General features: G+C 40.0%; 1 protein-coding gene across 1 annotated transcript; it reads left to right on the top strand.

Moving 5' to 3' along the window:
* Positions 1–6,164: 6,164 nt before the first annotated feature.
* On the top strand, positions 6,165–12,206 carry LOC120154585 (pleiotropic drug resistance protein 2-like). Its single transcript, XM_039166285.1, has 17 exons — positions 6,165–6,686; positions 6,766–6,854; positions 6,939–7,314; positions 7,464–7,554; positions 7,637–8,537; positions 8,634–8,794; positions 8,954–9,057; positions 9,152–9,302; positions 9,387–9,640; positions 9,729–10,061; positions 10,166–10,456; positions 10,534–10,617; positions 10,698–10,831; positions 10,912–11,139; positions 11,234–11,405; positions 11,486–11,740; positions 11,827–12,206. The coding sequence occupies exons 1-17, from the start codon at positions 6,165–6,167 to the stop codon at positions 12,094–12,096; spliced, it is 4,416 nt and encodes a 1,471-aa protein (XP_039022216.1). The 3' UTR covers positions 12,097–12,206.
* The last annotated feature ends 8,308 nt before the right edge of the window (positions 12,207–20,514 follow it).

Below are 20,514 nucleotides of genomic sequence, written 5' to 3'. Positions count from 1 at the left end.
AAAAATGAGATAAAAAATGTTATTAGTTGAGACCATAGATGACATAATGAGTCAAATCTATTTAATAATTTTTCCGATCAAAAATATTCAACGAGTTAATAAATTAAGCAATCAACCTAAGAAATACTTGTAGAAAATATGGAATGCTTTGTTGTTCTTTTGAATCCTACAACAGCTCAAAGTTTAACTTCATAAATAATAGGTATTATTATTTGGTATTTTATAAAAAAATTCATATTAGAATCATGTTAAATATTTTTGTCAAAAAGTCATTTGATACACTAATGATAGATATTTTTTCTACCTATTTTAATTAGTATTTAAATCAATATTTACTGAAATTGGATTAAAATTATTTGTGAAAAAATATAATGTTTTAAATAATAATAATTTTCTTTGCATATTAATGCTACCTTTTTTGGGGGCTATTTGATAATAATCCAAATAATAGTGTCCCTGCCGGTTGTAGACAAAAAGACAACAAATATCTCCTGGAATAACCGTTAAAACATGGCATTCAATAAGCTTCGAATCTAATCCTAGGAAGAAATTTCCATTTCTGGCTATCCTGCTAGGCCTCATGACGGTTTTTTAATTCAAAACTGACGGATTTTAATTTGATTTAATTTGATAAAATTAATTTTTTTAGGAAAAAGTTTCGAGTTCACTCAAGTTGAGTAGAGTTTGGATGTGTTGAGATACCTTAGGTAGCTCATGCGCGTGGGTTAAAGCATTTCATGCATGTGAGTTGAGATGCTGATGATGGATGTATTTAGTCAGCATGTGAAGGTTGTTAGGAAACAATTTAAAGGTTGTTATAGGTTGTTGTAAGTGAGCTATACGTAATAGGCATAAGTGATGTGTAAAGCAAGTTAATTCAATAAGATGCTTTCTTGTTTTCTTCCTGTGATTTCTAAGCTTTGCATTTCCTACAATGCTTGACATGGTATCATTCGCTGGATGTTCCAGAGGTCTCTCCTATGTGCTGTGCTATACTCTTGTTCATGGAGTTTTTTGCGGGCAAGACCTTCACAAACAAGAAGGTTAACATCATTCTTGATGAGTCTAACTTTCTACTTTGGAAGAAGCAAGTCCTACTGACTGTTCGAAGTCATCAACTGGAACGGTTGCTAACCGGAGCTGCTTGTCCCCCTCCTACAACAGTGGAGGATGAGAATGGTGACACGGTGGCAAATGAATTGCATGAAGAGTTTGTTGCACAAGACAGTACACTGGCTACTTGGTTACTATCCACGATCAACCATCATTTGTTGTCCCAGATTGTTGGAGCAGAGACGGCATCGGCGGTCTGGAGTACGGTGTTGCAATTCTTTGCGAACCGATCTACCACAATGGTTATCAGCCTTCACTACAAACTTCAGTCTCTCAAGAAAAGAAGTGATAACATGCGTACGTATTTTACTCGCATCAAAGAAGTTTGTTATGAGTTACACCCGTGTGACAGTGCAATTCCTCAGGCCGAGCATGTTGCAAGCATATTAAAAGGTCTTCCCCGAAAGTATCAACCTTATATAGAGTTCATAACCACCATGAAAGATGGTTTATCTCTTGATAAGATCTGTTTGATGTTGATCGATGCAGAAACTCAACTTGATGGGTTTGATTCCCTAGAAGATTCTCTTCCAATGAGTGCTCATATGGCTCAGTCTGGTCCTAGTTTAAAGACTTCAGGTTATGGCTTTCATGATCGTTCCTCTGGGCCGTCAGGATCTAGTGCTGGAGGTCGAGTTGGAGGTCCAGTTGTGTGGGAAAAATGGGCATCTGGCTGTTGATTGTTGGTACAAGTTCAATCAAGCGTTTACTGGTAGATAGACTAATCGTGCTGTAACTTGTGGTGATTCAGGATTTGTAAACTACTCTAGTTTGGAGTCAGCCCCTGCTGATATGGATGATTGCACGTGTTGTACAAAAGCTCGTGCTGAGTTTCAGGTCTGCTATTCTTCATAGCCGTAGAGCCATATTGCCACTAGCACGAGGGATCACTGGGTGGTTGATTCTGGGGCTACACATCATGTAACATCTGATTCAGCTAAGAATATTAATCAAAAGGATTTCTAAGGACTAGGTAAACTCGTTGTTAGTAATGGAGGTTTACTCCCTATTAGATCCATTGGAAAATCTGTTTTATGTTATTATTCTCGAGCATTGATGTTGAATCACCTTCTTCATGTACTTAAGATAACTAAAAATATTCTCTCGATCTCGAAGCTTGCTAGGGACAATGAGGTGTATTTGAATTTCATGCATTGCGCTGCTGTGTTCGTGATAAAGACATTGGTGAGGTGTTGCTGTAAGGACATGAGAAGTATGGGCTATACTTGTTTCAAGTCGTTGATAATAATAATAAGAGTGTTTGTTTTGAAGCTAATAGTGTTGTTGCTTCACATCGTTTGTATGACCTATAACATAGGCGCCTTGGGCATCATGCTCATGGAACCCTTGAGCAAATATGCAAACTAATTGATGTAAATGTTGAACAAAAGGTTAATGAAATTTGTGTTGCTTTTCGTATGGGAAAGAGTCATAAATTTCCCTTCTTTGATTCAACTACTATGTATAAGTCACATTTCCAGCTTGTTTTTACTGATCTATGGGGGTCATCTCCTGTTGTTTCAAATGGCTATAAATATTATGTTAGCTTTGTAGATGCTTGCACTCGACATACATGGATGTATCTACTTAAAGATAAGTCTCAAGCTACTCAGGCATTTCAACTTTTTCAGCAATTTGTGATAACACAATTTGGGCTGAAAATTTTGGTTGTTCAAAGTGACTAGGGAGGTGAGTATCGTTGGTTGTTTCGTATGCTCACTGAAGCTGGTATTTCTCATCGTGTTACATGTCCACATACGTCAGAACAAAATGGTGTAGTGGAACATAAACACAGGCATGTAGTTGAGCTTGCTTTAGTTCTGCTCGCACAGGCCTCCATGCCAATCAACTACTGGTCAAACGCAATGGTTATGGCTATTCATTTGATCAAAAAATTACCCTCGAAGGTACTAGCTGGAAGCCTCCTTTTGAGTGTATGTTCAGTAAGAAACCTGATTATGGCACACTTAAGGTGTTTGGGTGTCGATGCTTTCCTCATCTATGATCGTTCAACAGTCATAAGCTCGATTTTGGATATCAGCCATGCACGTTCTTGGGTACTAGCCCTCAACACAAAGGGTTTCTCTATCTAACACTTGATAAACTTGTAATAATTTCTCGTCATGTGAAGTTTGATGAATGGTGTTTCCCATTTGCTGGTGATAAGTCTGTTAGACAATCGGGAATTGTTTCGCAGTTGAACAGGTCTCTTGACATAGTGGTGGATGTTAACAAGCTGCATACTGGTGTTGTTCAAGAGCCAGATGATACTGACCTGTTTGTAGATACTCCTAAACAATGCTCTGCACGATCTGGTTTAGATAATGGGTCTGTTGTTGTGCCTGATGTTCCTGAGGTTGCTATGGAGACGCAACCACTACCTGATGACAGGACAGGGACTGCAGTTGCTAATAGTCACCCTATGTTGACTAGGAGTAAGTGTGGAGTGTTTAAACCAAAAGTTTACACTACATTTTTTGATGATGTTGTGCCATCAACTGTTGAAGAAGCTCTTCAGTCAATTCCATGGACTGATGCAATTCATGCTGAATATTCAACGTTAATTCAAAATGACACGTGGGTTCTTGTTCCCCTACCTGCTGACAGGAATGTGCTGGGATGTAAGTGGCTGCTTAAACTTAAACAAAATCTGGACGGGTATGTGCATAGGTACAAGGCTCGACTGGTTGCAAAAGGGTTCACACAAGTTTCTGGGCTTGATTTCAAGAACACTTTAGCCTAGTTGTAAAGTTTTCAACCGTGTATGTGCTTTTAACCATGGTTGTTACAAGTGACTAGTCTTGAGACAGGTTGATGTCAACAATGTATTCTTAAATGGTGATTTGAGCGAAGAGGTGTATATGCAGCAGTCTCCTGGGTTCGAACGTTGTGTTGCAAATAGTACTCCACTAGTGTGTAAGCTACAGAAGGCACTCTATGGCCTTCGCCAAGCACCACGTAACTGGAATGAAAAGCTTAAAGCCAATTTTTTGGAGCTAGGGTTTGTTGAGTCAAAAGCATATGTGTTGTTGTTCGTTAGAGTTCAAGACGAATTCTGTATATATGTTTTAATGTATATAGATGACATTATCATCACAGGAACCTCGGTTACATCTGTTGATCAGGTCATTCATATGCTTAGTACTCAGTTTTCACTTAAAGATCTAGGTGAGCTGTCATATTTTCTGGGAATTGAAGTTAAGAGGATTGGTACTGGTTTGATGTTGAGTCATCATACTTACATATGCGAGCTGTTGAAGAAGACTAACATGAGTCAAGCAACGCATGTGTGCACTCTGATGGTTACTGCAAAAGTTACTGACCTGGCTAGTGATCTAATGAAAAATGCTCAAGAGTATCGCGGTGTTGTGGGGGCTCTCTTATATGTTTTTCATACTCGACTAAATATAGCGTTTGCAGTTAATAAAGCGGCTCAGTTCATGCAATCTCCACGAACAGTTCATTTTGTGGAAGTCAAACGTATCCTGTATTACTTGGCAGGTTCACTTGATTATGGGTTAGTGTTTTCAAAAGGTGATGCCAGGTTATGTGTCAAAGCCTTCCCGAATGCTGACTGGGCTGGTGATGCTAGTGATCGCAGGTCTATGTTTGGGTATTGTGTTTTCCTTGGAGAATGTTTGGTTGTGTGGAATTCAAAGAAGCATAAAACTATTTCTCGTTCAACAATGGAAGTTGAGTACAGGAGTGTTCCTGACTTTGCTGCATAAGTTACTTGGCTTATTGCGTTACTTTGTGATCTTGGTTTGTCTTTGCAGGATACACATGTTATTTGGTGTGACAACACGAGTGTTGTTGCCTTGAGCGTGAATCCGGTGTGTCATGCTCGACCCAAGCATAAGCATATTGAACTGGATGTACACTTTGCTCGTGAGAAGATTGCAGCTGGTGCGCTTCGAGTTAGATATGTTCCTGCTGGGTTCCAGGTGGCCGATGGTCTAACCAAGCCAGCGTTTGAGTAGTTTCGAGAAAAACTGCAAGTGTTGCCTTGTTAGAGAAGAGAAGAAAAAGAAGTGGAGAGAATGTTGAGATACCTTAGGTAGCACATGCACGTGGGTTAAAGCATTTCATGCATTTCATGCATGTGAATTGAGAGGATGATGATGGATGTAGTTAGTTAAAGGTTGTTAAGTTGTTAGAGGTTGTTGTAAGTGAGCTATAAGTAATAGGCATAGGTGATGTGTAAAGCAAGTTAATTCAATAAGATGCTTTCTTTTTTTCTTCCTTTGATTTCTAAGCTTTGTATTTCCTGCAATGCTTGACAGGATGGACAGTGAAAAAATATTGATATGATCGGGAGATAATAGTATAATTTCTTTAATACATTTATGGATAATTACTATAATGCCCTCTCTTTATTGTTTTTTTAATTAAATTCTTATTTTATATTAAGTTGAGTCAGGTGGAGTGTATATATTTTTCGAGTATGATCAAATTCAGATGGTTTTCCAATAAGATCGAATTGATTAAAAACTTGATCCAACCTAACTCGTTGTCTGTCTTATTAGACAACCTCATACTATAATATATTTAGACTTGAGTGAAATCACATTAATTTTAATATAATTTTTTATACCATCAAGATTTTAATAAATTAAACGTGAATTTACCAATTTTATCTTTTATACACTTAAATAATGGAATTAATCTAATATATTTATCCGATGAGAATATAGTTTATAACCATATATATTCAAGGCATAAAAGTTAATAATTACACATTAATAATTTAAAATAATTTAATTAAAGTAGTGACGTGGATGATTTGGTGATACAATCATGAAATTCCATGGTTTCTGAATACTGAAAGAGAAAGATAACAAAAATCGGAATAAATACATGTAAAAAATTTCATCTATCTTGGAACTCTGGGATGCCATTTTCTGTCAGCGCAACACTCTCCTTGTAACGATCTTCAGCTACATAAACCATGCGTTGTACCACCTCACAATCCACCCTGCATCTTTACTTCTTTTGGATGTTTGATTTGTCAAACGTTAATCACATAGCAGCAAAGAAGAAAGGCAACGATCATGGCCTCGGCATTGGCAGGAGACGACCTAGTCCGGTCGATGAGCAATGCCCGATCGATGAGCCGGAGGAACATGAGTTTGGCATCCGCAAGCAAAAGAGGTTGGGCCTCGGGTAGTATCCGAGAGGCATGGAACAATCAAACTGATGTTTTCCAACGAAGCGGGAGGGAAGAAGACGAAGAGGAGCTCAAATGGGCCGCCATCGAAAGGCTTCCGACCTACGATCGTATCCGACAAGCGATACTGAAGAATGTTCTGGACGAAGGAAAGATCGGATACGAACAAGTCGACATCACGAATCTCGACATGAACAACAAGAAGAACATCATGGAAAGTGTACTTAGAGTTGCCGAAGAAGATAACGAGAGGTTTCTTCTAAGACTTCGAGAGAGAACTGATAGGGTGGGAATTGATGTTCCAAAAATTGATGTTCGATTCGAGCATTTATCCATAGAAGGAGATGCTTATCTTGGAACAAGGGCTCTCCCAACTTTGCTGAATTCCACGTTAAACACTATTGAGGTGATTCAAAATTCTTCCTTAATTGCATATATGTTTCAAGTTCTTAGTTTTGAATTAACATTATGGTAAAACAAAACAGGGAGTTCTTGGATTAATCAAGCTTTTCCCCTCTAAGAAAAGAGTGGTTAATATACTTCGTGATGTCAGTGGAATAGTGAAACCATCCAGGTATATGTTGCTTGACCATGAGCATGTTTATTTTCTCGCATTTTCTCGGCAATTCAACTTTTTTTTTCTCTTTCTTTCACATAGGATGACGCTGCTTTTAGGACCTCCGGGGTCTGGAAAAACTACACTATTGCAGGCACTTGCAGGGAAAACCGATACCGATTTAAGGGTATCAGGAAAAATAACATATTGCGGCCATGAATTTCAAGAATTCATCCCTCAAAGAACAAGTGCTTATATAAGCCAGCATGATCTTCACCATGGTGAGATGACTGTAAGGGAAACATTAGATTTCTCAGGACGGTGCTTGGGAGTTGGGACACGATACGAACTCTTGGCTGAGTTATCAAGGCGAGAAAAACAGGCCGGCATTAAACCGGACCCTGAGATTGATGCTTTCATGAAAGCTACTGCCATGGCTGGCCAAAACACTAGCCTGGTTACCGATTATGTGCTCAAGGTTTGTACACTCTTTTACTGCTTTCTAGTCGTTTAGTCCCCGTCGTGCGTGTTTCTCGGACTTGAGACAGAGTGTCGGACACAAATACTTCAATTCCGAGCAACAAAGTTCTAAAGATTTAACTTTTTAATTCTATGATGTGATGATAGATTCTTGGACTGGATATCTGTTCTGATATTATGGTGGGTGATGACATGAGAAGGGGCATATCTGGTGGACAAAAGAAACGTGTGACCACAGGTATATCATGTGTAAAAGTTCTTGTTGTTTGCATTTCAATTGGAAAGAAAGGCCTAAAATGAAATTGTTGTACAAAATGCAGGGGAAATGTTGGTCGGACCGGCCAAAGCTCTTTTCATGGATGAGATTTCAACCGGTTTGGATAGTTCCACAACTTTTCAGATTGTAAGGTTTATGAAGCAGATGGTTCATATCATGGATGTAACTATGGTAATCTCTCTTTTGCAACCTGCACCCGAAACCTATGACCTTTTTGATGACATTATCTTGCTTTCTGAGGGTAAGATAGTGTATCAAGGACCTCGAGAACATGTTCTCGAGTTCTTCGAAAGCGTGGGATTCAAATGCCCCAACAGGAAAGGAATTGCAGATTTCTTACAAGAGGTGACTTCCAGGAAAGACCAGCAGCAGTATTGGTGTAGAGAAAACGAACCTTACCGGTACGTATCAGTACCAAAGTTCGTGGAACATTTCAATTCTTTCCATGTAGGTCGAAAGCTCGATGATGAACTCCGGATACCTTATGATAAGTCCGGAGCTCATCAAGCTGCATTGGTGAAAGAAAAGTATGGAATCTCAAACTTGGAACTTTTCAAGGCTTGTTTTGCGAGAGAATGGCTACTGATGAAGCGCAACTCTTTCGTATACATATTCAAGACCACACAGATTACCATTATGTCTGTCATTGCTTTCACAGTGTTCTTCAGGACCAAAATGGAAGCTGGTCATATAACAAATGGAACAAAATTTTATGGTGCACTCTTCTTTAGTCTCATTAATGTCATGTTCAATGGGATGGCGGAGCTTGCACTTACCATATTTAGGCTTCCAGTTTTCTTCAAGCAAAGGGATTTCTTGTTCTATCCGGCATGGGCCTTCGCATTGCCGATTTGGGTCCTTAGGATCCCCCTCTCTTTGGTAGAGTCTGGGATATGGATCATCCTCACATATTACACCATTGGTTTTGCCCCATCTGCTAGCAGGTATGGAAAATGCAATAGAATTGTAGTTTCCATTTTCCTACTTATGAGCTATGTCAATCTACAATCCTATTCATTTGCACATCAACAACGTTTCAGGTTCTTTCGGCAATTCTTGGCGTTCTTCGGCATTCACCAAATGGCCCTCTCTCTCTTTCGATTCATCGCTGCAGTCGGTAGAACACAGGTTGTGGCAAACACACTCGGAACATTTACTCTGCTGGTGGTTTTTGTACTCGGCGGATTTGTTGTTGCCAAAGGTTATCACTTCTGTATTTAATTTTGTTTCACTTCTCTCCAGCAGAAATGAATGGTTCGCTTATCCAAAGCATTTGTTTATGGTTCCATGAATGATAACGAAAGATACCAATACTCCGGTTCTGTTTATCATTTCTGATATTATTAATCTCCTTTTGCAGATGACATCAAGCCATGGATGATATGGGGATACTACATCTCCCCGATGTCCTATGGACAAAATGCCATTGTCATTACCGAGTTTCTTGATAAAAGATGGAGTGCTGTAAGATTTCCTAAGAACATGCACAAAGTGTCTCTATTATTGCATAGATGTTATTGGCTTATCTTGATATTTTTCCCTTACATTTCCATTTCAGCCATTATACTCCAGCACCGTAGGGAAGGTTCTTCTCAAATCCAGAGGCATGTATACAGAAGAGTTTTGGTATTGGATTTGTGTTGCAGCACTACTTGGATTTTCTCTGCTTTTTAATCTCTGTTTTATTGCCGCATTGACCTACTTGAACCGTAAGCTACTAAAAGCTCATGCTGATATCCATTACCAAAGTGTTGGTTTCCAGTTTTAAAAGTACTTTTCGACACCAAATGCAGCTCTGGGAGATTCCAAAGCTGTTACTATGGAAGAAGACGATGAGAGCAAGAAGCAGTCGTCTTCCGATGCACAGCCTAACTTAAAGTCCATAGAAATGAGTTCACCATTGACCGATATGGCACTGAATAATAATCTCGACAACTCGGTTCTTAGTGCTGCAAACCAAGCACCTTCAAAGAGAGGAATGGTGTTACCTTTCCAACCCTTGTCACTTGCATTTGACCATGTGAATTATTATGTTGACATGCCTGCTGTGAGTCCCTTATCCAAATTTTTACCCTTTACCGAAAGATAAAAGAATATGAATATAAATTGGTGGTAAACTTTGGTTTCCTACACAGGAAATGAAGAGCCAAGGAATCGAAGAGAATCGTCTTCAATTATTACGAGACGTAAGTGGTGCTTTTAGGCCTGGTGTGCTAACAGCATTGGTTGGGGTTAGTGGAGCAGGAAAGACCACCTTGATGGATGTTTTAGCAGGAAGAAAAACCGGTGGCTATATCGAAGGAAGTATCAGCATTTCTGGTTACCCAAAGAACCAACAAACTTTTGCTCGGGTTACCGGTTACTGTGAACAGAATGATATCCATTCTCCACATGTTACTGTCTACGAATCTCTCGTGTACTCTGCCTGGCTTCGTCTTGCCAAGGATGTTAATGCAGACACGCAAAAGGCATGTTCTTTTAATCCGGATCTTTATTACTAAATTTCATATACTATGTCTAGCTGCATCTTAAAACGAAAGAAACATTAGTGCTGTATTCATTTGCGCAACAGATGTTTGTTGAAGAAGTAATGGAGTTAGTAGAGCTAAATCCTCTCAAGAACTCTCTCGTTGGCCTTCCCGGAGTCGATGGCCTCTCGACTGAACAAAGGAAAAGGCTCACAATAGCTGTAGAATTAGTTGCTAATCCATCAATCATCTTCATGGATGAGCCAACATCTGGCCTCGATGCCAGAGCAGCTGCTATTGTCATGCGTACAGTGAGAAATACAGTGGATACAGGAAGAACTGTGGTCTGCACCATTCACCAACCTAGCATAGACATTTTTGAAGCCTTTGATGAGGTATTCTTATATTTTCGGCCTCGGAAAACCTTCAGATCCTAATGTATTTGCTTAATGGATTCCCGTTTTTATTGCAGCTATTCCTGATGAAAAGGGGTGGACAAGTCATTTATGCTGGACCTCTTGGTCGCCATTCTCACAAACTTGTCGAATATTTCGAAGTAAAAATCAATCTTGAACCGCATTGTGTTAGAATTCTTGGAGGTTTCGACTGTAACTTATGTCTAAAAACTTTCTGTAGGCTGTTGCTGGAGTTCCCAAGATCAAAGAAGGTTACAACCCTGCAACATGGATGCTGGAAATTAGTTCCACTGCTGTCGAGGCTCAACTCGATGTCGATTTTAGTGAGATTTATTTCAAATCTGAGCTTTATAGGTAACGGGAACTGAAAATACTACATAATTTTCACCTCCATTTTTATTTCTACCAAATATGAAATGTTGGTAATGTATCAGGAAAAATGAGGAACTTATCAAAGATTTAAGCACCCCTGTCCCTGGAACTAAGGACCTTCACTTCCCCACTACATACTCTCAAGACTTCTTTACTCAATGCAAAGCCTGCTTCTGGAAGCAGTACAATTCGTATTGGAGGAACCCACAATACAATGCCATTCGATTCTTCATGACGTTTTTCGTCGGTATCATATTCGGAATGATTTTTTGGGACAAAGGAGATAAGATGTGAGTCCAAAAATTTGTATTTACTTATCATTTTGGTAGTTTTCTTAATTGTCTTTGCATATGGAATCAATTTTGTAAACCATTTTTTAAATAGACACAAGGAGCAAGATCTAATGAACCTGTTGGGAGCTATGTACTCTGCTGTCCTTTTCCTAGGAGCCACCAACACTTCAGCTGTGCAATCCATCGTGGCAATCGAAAGAACAGTCTTTTATCGCGAAAGAGCAGCCGGAATGTATTCACCATTGCCTTATGCTTTTGCTCAGGTAAAAAGAGAAACCGAAACCTCTCAATATAAAACAAATTCAACAGAGAAAATCATGACTCAAGTTCATATGGTTTTCAGGTAGCAATAGAGGCAATCTATGTTTCGATCCAGACATTGATGTACAGCTTATTACTTTACTCGATGATCGGATTCCAGATGAACATGGGGAAGTTCTTCTTGTTCTACTACTTCATATTGATGTGCTTCATGTACTTCACACTGTATGGGATGATGCTTGTAGCTCTTACACCTAACCATCAATTTGCTGCCATTGTCATGTCCTTCTTCCTAAGCTTTTGGAACCTCTTCTCTGGTTTCCTCATCCCCCGAACCGTACGTACCATAAGATCAAATCGATACCACGTCTTAAGATTATAAAAAATACATGAAAATGAAGTGGACGAATCGAATATTTGCAGGAAATTCCAATATGGTGGAGGTGGTATTATTGGGCTTCACCAGTGGCATGGACAATCAATGGACTTGTGACATCCCAAGTGGGTGATAAAGTTGATCCTGTTGTGATAACAGAAGAAACACAAATGACAGTGAAGGCTTACCTTGAGACACACTTGGGGTTCAAGTATGATTTCCTTCCAGCCATTATTGCAGCTCATATTGGATGGGTGCTTCTGTTCTTATTTGTCTTTGCATATGGAATCAAGTTCCTTAACTTCCAAAGGAGATGAGGAAAATGCCCCCAATTTCTCTTTGTTTGCATGAATAATTGTCAAGGGATTTAACCATTCTAATTTGTTCTTCTTTTATATACATTCGCATCGTAATATGTTGTTCTTTGATCTCCGTTTCAAATAAAAGTGCTGTATTAATTATTGTTTACCAGTTCTTTGTGTTCCCTCTTTTGAATTATTGTCATGATAAATACAGACTGGAAGCGGCTAGGACATAGCGTAAAGAGAATGTAATACTTGTATATAACCAAGTTTCAGTTTCAGTCAGAAGAAAGTGTTCCCTATTGACTTTGAATCTTGAAATGATAATTATGGCCAACTTGTTCAGCCCATATTCCCTTTCCTATAAAAACTAGTCTGTTTCATTCATTTCTTGTGCTTTCAGAATGCATGAACCAAAACCCCATCTTCCGATGTTTAGCCTCTTGGCCGCCATTGCTTTACTTGTAAACCCACAAGCAAGTGCAGGTAGGGCCACAACCAACGATTGCGCCCTTACAACGTGCGGAAACATTAGCATCCGCTACCCTTTTCGTTTAAAAACTCAACCCCCCCCCCCCAAACTGCGGCAACGCCATCTTCCAACTGGACTGTGATGAGAAAGATAACCGTACGATTTTGAGGTTGATAAATGGAAACTTCCTTGTTCAAGACATAGCTTACGACAATCCAACTTGTTGATGCGAATCTGGCAAGTGGTAGCTGCTCGCTTCCTGGAAGCCCTTCCGATGTGCTCCATCCATGCCTGATGTCGTATGCCGGATACTATAAAGATTATCCTTTCAGCATTATATATGTATCTTGTGTCAACTGCACAATGCCGATCGCAATATGTCGGCGCCTCTCACTGTTCCAAGAGCTCTTCCGCCCATGATCCACCTTCTTCGTATCTCTACTTTTTAAATGAAGGAACGATGCCACTCGATTTCAGTCCATTTCGCACAGTCACAGCTCATGTCCCAGTTATACTCCACAACATCACCGGCTTGCCTACTTTGGAGATGTATCAAAAGCTATCAATGGGATTTGGATTGTCTTGGGGATACTCCATTTGCATCAATTTGGACACCAACCATAGCATGTAAGAATTTTCGAGCAAATTTCATTTCGAAATTCGAATAATCTCTTCATTTCATTTCATTTTTTATTGAGTTGCACTAATCTTTCTACTAAAAAACACACACCGATGGAATGTATTGATGGAATTGTTCCATCAAAGATTAGAAGCATTGAGGGATATCTTCCTAGACTTTATCAACAGCTTTGTGTCTTACATCTTCTGTTGAGATAGGTATAAGCTGTGTGTGCACGTGAGCTAGAATAATCTAGAATACTCGTGCATGTCATGCATGTAAATGGTCATGCATGTAGCTAGCCATCATAGGGAAGCTGTTAGGAAACGGTTTAGGGTGGTTAGTTTGTTAAGAGGTTGTTATAATTGAGCTATAAATGTCAAGTGTAAAGGTGAAGAAACGGAAGTCATATCAATAAAGAAAATGCCTCTCTTCCTTGTTTATGTTAGTTTGTTTTCTGCAATTCTTAATTTGCTTCATATGGTATCAGAGCCGGACGTTTCTGAGGATTCTTGCTTGCTGTGCTAAGCTCGTGATCATGGAGACTTCTGTTGCAAAGACCTTCACAAACAAAAAGTTAACATAATTCTCGATGAAGCTAATTTCCTACTCTGGAAACAGCAAATCTTGCTGACTGTGCGCAGCCATAGGCTGGAGCGGTTACTAACAGGCGTGGCACGTTCTCCTCCTGAGACAATTGAGGCTGAGAATGGTGATACGGTGGTGAATGAGTTGCATGAGGAGTTTGTTGCACAAGATAGTACGCTTGCTTCCTGGTTATTGTCCACGATCAGCCCACACTTGCTGTCCCAGTTTGTTGGAGCGAAGACGGCAGCGGCGGTCTGGAGCAAGGTGTTGCAGTTCTTCGCGAACCGGTCAACCACGGCGGTCATCAGCCTGCATTACAAGCTTCAGTCACTCAAGAAAGGCAGTGACAGCATGCGAATGTACCTCACTCGCATCAAAGAGGTGTGCGATGCTTTAGATTCCTGTGACAGTGCGATTCCTCCGGCCGAACAGGTTGCAAGTATTCTCAAAGGTCTTCCCCGAGAGTACCACCCGTATATTGCCTTCATCACCACTATGAAAGACGCCTTATCCCTCGATAGGGTCTGCTCGATGTTGATCGATGCAGAAACACAGCTTGCGGGCTTTGACGCTCAAGAAGAACTTCTGCCAATGAGTGCTCACGTTGTTCAGTCTGACTCTAGCTTGAAGACTGCAAGTCACGTGTATCATGATCGGGCTTCTGGCAGGTCTGGAACCAGCGCTGGAGGTCGGACTGGAGGTCGGGGCCGTGGTCGACCTCGTGTTCAATGTCAATTATGTGGGGAAAATGGGCATCTTGTCGTTGACTGCTGGTACAGGTTCGATCAGTCATTTACTGGTCGGTCGGCTGAGAGAGCTGTAAGCCGTGGTGGTTCGGGTTCAGTGAACTGCACCAGCCTAGAACCGTCTACTCTTGATGAATGCGCTTACTCGTCACAGCCGCAAAGTCATATCGCTTCTAGCACGAGGGATCACTGGGTGCTAGACTCTGGAGCTACGCACCACGTGACTGCTGATTCAACCAAGGTCTTCAACTCAAAAGAGTTCTCAGGACCAGGTAAATTGCTGGTTGGTAATGGTAGTTTACTGCCAATTCAAGCTACTGGTAAATCTGTTTTGTGCTCTTCTACTCGAGCTTTACAATTAAATGATCTTCTTCATGTACCTAAGGTAACTAAAAATCTTCTATCCGTCTCGAAGCTTGCTAAGGATAACGCGGTGTACTTTGAATTCCATGCATCACGCTGCTGTGTTCGTGATGAAGCTACTGGTGATGTATTGCTGCATGGAAAGGAGAATGATGGTTTGTATCTGTTTCAAGTTGATGATAGTTGTAATAAGAGTACTTATTTTGTAGCAAATAAAGTCGATTCCTCCAATCATTTGTATGACTTGTGGCATAGGCGTCTTGGGAACCCTGCTCATGCCACTCTCGAGCAAATTTGCAAGCTCATTGATGTAAACTGTGAACAAAAGATTAATGAGAGTTGTATTGCTTGTCATATGGGAAAAAGTCACAAACTCCCCTTCACGGATTCAACTACTAAGTATGACTTTCCTTTTTAGCTTATTTTTTCTGATCTTTGGGGACCATCGCCTGTTATTTCAAACGGGTTTAGGTATTATGTCAGTTTTGTTGATGCTTTCACTCGACACACGTGGTTGTATTTGCTTAAGGATAAGTCTCAGGCTACACAGGCCTTCCTCCTATTTCAGCAGTTCGTTGCAACGCAATTTGGGTTGAAAGTCCTGGCAGTACAAAGCGATTGGGGCGGTGAATATCGTCGGCTGTCGCGTGTGCTTGCAGAAGCTGGTGTATCTCATCGTGTTACCTGCCCACACACGTCAGAGAAGAATGGTGTCGTGGAGCGCAAACACCGCCATGTGGTTGAACTGGCTTTAGTACTACTTGCGCAGGCGTCCATGCCGATCAGCTATTGGTCCTATGCTGTGGTAACATCAGTTCACTTAATTAACGGGTTGCCTACGAGGGTTTTAGCTAGAAAGTCCCCCTTCGAGTGTTTGTTCAACAAGACGCCTGAATATGGCTCGCTTAAAGTATTTGGATGTCAATGCTTCCCCCACCTAAGACCGTTCAACAGTCATAAGCTTGACTTTCGGTCGCAACCGTGCACGTTTTTGGGGCCAAGTCCTCAACACAGGGGTTACTTATGTCTCACACCTAATAAACGAGTTGTAGTGTCTCGATACGTGAAATTTGATGAGTGGTGCTTCCCATTTGCTCAGCACAGTTCTACTGAACGGTTGGGAGTTCGTTCGCAGCTGAGCCAAGCCATTGACATAGTAGCTGATGCTAGCAAATTGTGTGCTACTTCTGCTCGACAGTCGGGACTTGCTGACTTGTCTGCAGATGCTTCTGGGCACGGTTCTGCACAGTCGAGTGATGTCCATGAGTCTACTGCTACATCTGTCGGACCTGGTGCTGGTGAAGTCAACCTGGAAGTGCAACCATCGATAGATGAAAGAACGAGTGATGTGGTTGGTACTGGGCACCCTATGTTGACTAGAAGTAAGTGTGGTGTGTTTAGACCAAAAATATACACCACGTTTTTTGATGATATTGTTCCAGCAACGATTGAAGAAGCACTTCAGTCTGGCCCGTGGTCTGAAGCGGTGCAAGATGAATATTCTGCGTTGATTAAGAATGACACATGGAGCCTTGTTCCTCTGCATGCTGATAGAAGTGTGGTCGGTTGTAAATGGTTGTTTAAGATTAAAAGAAATCCAGATGGCACTATGCATAGATACAAGGCGCGGTTGGTGGCAAAAGGGTTCACTCAAGTTCCAAGGTTCGATTTCACAAACACGTTCAGCCCTGTTGTAAAGTTCTCCACAGTCTATGTTCTTCTCGCCTTGGCAGTTGCAAGAGGCTGGGCGTTGAGACAGGTGGATGTCAACAATGCATTCTTGAATGGTGACTTGAGCGAAGTGGTATACATGCATCAACCACCTGGATTTGAGAGATGTGCTGAAGATGGAACTCCACTGGTTTGTAAGCTGCAGAAGGCCCTCTATGGCCTTCGACAAGCTCCTCGGAACTGGAATGACAAGCTTAAAGCTTGCTTCTTAGAGCTTGGGTTTGTGGAATCGAAGGCTGATGTCTCTCTGTTTGTTCGAGTCCAGGACGATTGCAGTACTTATGCTTTGGTGTATGTAGATGATATCATCATCACCGGGATGTCGGGTTCAGCTATTGATCAGGTCGTTCAGTTGCTTAGCCTACGGTTCTCACTTAAGGACCTTGGTGAACTCTCATATTTTCTGGGAATAGAGGTCAAGAAGGTTGGTGTTGGACTGCTGTTAAGTCAACGTGCCTACATATGTGAATTACTGAAGAAAACCAACATGAGTCAAGCCACATCTGTGTGTACCCCCATGGTGGCCACGAAGATTGATGGTCAACCGAGTGATCTAATGTCTAATGCTCGCGAATATAGGAGTATTGTGGGCGCTCTTCTGTATGTTTGTCACACAAGACCAGATATTGCGTTTGCAGTTAACAAAGCAGCTCAGTTCATGCAGTCTCCGCGAACGAGTCACCTTGCAGCAGTTAAGCGAATTCTACGTTACCTAGCAGGTTCTCTTGATCATGGGTTGGTGTTCTCAAAAGGAGATGCTCGGCTGTGTGTCAAAGCATTTTCTGACGCTGACTGGGCTGGTGATGCCAGTGATCGTCGATCCATGTCTGGATATTGTGTCTACCTTGGAGAGTGTTTGGTTGCATGGAACTCCAAGAAGCAGAAAACTGTCTCTCGATCAACCATGGAGGCAGAATATCGGAGCGTTGCTGAGTCTGCTGCAGAGGTGACCTGGCTTACGGCGTTGCTGTGTGACCTTGGGTTGTCTCTACAGGAGACACCTGTCATTTGGTGCGACAACACGAGTGCTGTAGCCTTGAGTGTGAACCCGGTTTGTCATGCTCGGTCTAAACATGTTGAACTCGATGTGCATTTCATTCGTGAGAAGATTGCAGCTGGTGCTCTTCGCGTTAATTATGTCCCTGCTGAGTTTCAAGTAGCGGATGGATTAACCAAACCTCTCACCAAGGCTTCATTTGAGCAGTTTCGTGGCAAATTACAAGTATTATCTTGTTAAAGAAGAGGAGAAGAAAGAAGTGGAGAGAATGTTGAGATAGGTATAAGCTGTGTGTGCACGTGAGCTAGAATAATCTAGAATACTCGTGCATGTCATGCATGTAAATGGTCATGCATGTAGCTAGCCATCATAGGGAAGCTGTTAGGAAACGGTTTAGGGTGGTTAGTTTGTTAAGAGGTTGTTATAATTGAGCTATAAATGTCAAGTGTAAAGGTGAAGAAACGGAAGTCATATCAATAAAGAAAATGCCTCTCTTCCTTGTTTCTGTTAGTTTGTTTTCTGCAATTCTTAATTTGCTTCATATCTTCCATCACGCCCCTCTAACCTTTGGATATACTCATTATGCGGCTTATTTGAAAAGTATGCTTCCCCAAGAGTTCATCACTTGTCTCTCCGTTAGGTTTGCCTTCTACTTCCCTGTGTTGAAAATACTAATGATACGTAAATTTTTTTCCTACAGGAAAGCATATTATTTGCCTTTGGACAACCGGAGGAATAATCTTATCAAGATTCCTGCTGGGAATATCTATATTGATTGCTCTTGTCACATACAAATTGAGGAGGAGACATTTAAGTGCAGATGATACAATCAAAGAGTTTCTTCAGAATCAAAACAATTTAATGCCCATCAGTTATTCTTATTATGAAATAAAAAAAAATGACCAGAGCCTTCTGGTTTTGGCTCGATATTTAAAGGAAAGCTTCGTAGAGGCCATCTTGTAGCAGTAAAATTATTGGACGGCTCGAAAGCTAACGGGCAAGATTTCATTGCAGAAGTGGCTAGTATTGGAAGGATTCATCATGATGTGGCGAATCTTGTAGGGTTTTTTGTGGAGGGATCGAAAGAAGCTCTTGTTTATGACTTTATGCCGAACGGATCTTTGGATAAGATGATATTCAGAAAAGAAAATGACAACACTTTAAGATGGGAAAATATTTTATACCGTTCTAAGTTATGAAAGATAATAAAATTAATTAAGTTAAATTATCCAAAATAAATAAATCTAAATTGGTATTCCATGTCAGAATTTATTTAAAATATCATAATAGATAAGGGAGTTTTCACGCAAATATCAAAATTTGTGATCATGATCCTTTGTATTACGAACCAAGTGCCTAACAACATGAATTGTCCGAACATAGGGACAACTGAAGAGGATAAATTACAATGTTTAATGTGATCTTAAATAAGTAATCAACCATGTAAGCAAAACATAGATCATTCAACATAAGAACAAGCATTACGTACATCGGTACATATATTTCAGATTTTGTAATATAATTAGTAGAATAGACATCCGATGAACATAAAAATATAATAACAGAATATGCATGCATAGCATGCTTATCGTAGGCGCCTCACAAAAGATACGCATATCATGTGCTATTTTTTAAAATTAAATCTTTAAAATATTTTATAATTTTATTTTATAATAAAACGGAATTATAATGTTATATTTTCACCTAAATTATAATTGGTAATTAAGTTGGATTTTATTGTAATTCTAATGATAAAAGATTACTTGGTAATTAGACTTATTTAAAAATAAATATTTGTTTTAGGCAATAATTCTTATAGAAAAATAATTCTTGGTCACCAAGTATTTGTCTCTTTAAATAGAGATTATATCTTAACCTTTAAGATAATGTGAGTGAGAATTATTTTGAAGATGTAATACTTTTTAAGATCTCTATAACTTTTAGGGTTTATGTTGCAGAGATAGTTTTGTAGGGATGTTTGAATAGTGTTTTGGGTTATATCGGATTTTGGTATATATATCGGGTTTTGGTATAAATATTGTGATATCATGTATTTGTACTCTTCATGTTCTCTATGTTTATAGCAGATTATTATTCATCTTGCTCGTGGAGGTAGGCAAGACCGAGCCATGTTAAATCTCATCTCTTGTGCATGTTTTATTTTATGTTGATATCGCTTTGGTTATTTTTTCCGCTTACAAATTCCTAACAAGGCAACAATGTTACCTCGAGCAATAACACCACGTGCAAAGTGATAACAGATATCAATATGTTCGCTCATGAAACATTTGATCTTTCGTTAAGAATATAGCTCTCTAACTATCACATAATATTGTACTAATTTGAAGGTCTTCACTAAGTCCACCAAACAGTCCCTTCAACTAGATTGCTTCCTTACATTCTTTAGCGATCGTCATGTACTCCGCTTTTGTAGTTGATAAGGCTATCATGTTCTGGAGAGTTGCTTTCCAATTAATTGCACATCCTCTAATTGTGAAGATAGACCCCGTAAGTGATCTCCTCTTATCAAGATCTCCTATAAAATCTTAATCAACAAACCACACAGCTTCATCTCTAGTTCGCCTAAACTGCAAGCAAACATCACTAGTACCGCGAAGATACTTGAAAATTCATTGGATAGTTTTTCAACGTTCTTTACCAGGATTCGCCATGTATCTACTCATTGAACTGATAGCGTAAGCTAAATCTGGAAGCGTACAAACTATAACATACATTAGAGATCCCACTACACTAGAATATGAAACATTTGATATGTACTATACCTCCTTTTCTAATTTGTTGAACAATTCGATTAAAGTCTAAAATAAGCTGTCAGTAGAGTGCTCACAGACTTTGTACACTGCATATTAAACCTATGAAAAACCTTTTCAATGTACCTTTCTGACTTAGGTACAAT

This window comes from Hibiscus syriacus, unplaced genomic scaffold, assembly GCF_006381635.1.
Source record: "Hibiscus syriacus cultivar Baekdansim isolate YM2019G1 unplaced genomic scaffold, ASM638163v2 tig00111132_pilon, whole genome shotgun sequence".
Classification (NCBI taxonomy): Eukaryota; Viridiplantae; Streptophyta; class Magnoliopsida; order Malvales; family Malvaceae; genus Hibiscus; species Hibiscus syriacus.
Note: the sequence above shows the minus strand (reverse complement) of the source record. Positions and strands in the feature narration are given on the sequence as shown.

Coding starts and splice junctions, on each gene's coding strand:
- LOC120154585 (XM_039166285.1), top strand. CDS start 6,165: ATGGCCTCGGCATTGGCAGGAGACGACCTAGTCCGGTCGATGAGCAAT. Junction 9,641..9,728: donor ATTATGTTGACATGCCTGCT/GTGAGTCCCTTA, acceptor TTTCCTACACAG/GAAATGAAGAGCCAAGGAAT. Junction 11,741..11,826: donor GTTTCCTCATCCCCCGAACC/GTACGTACCATA, acceptor GAATATTTGCAG/GAAATTCCAATATGGTGGAG.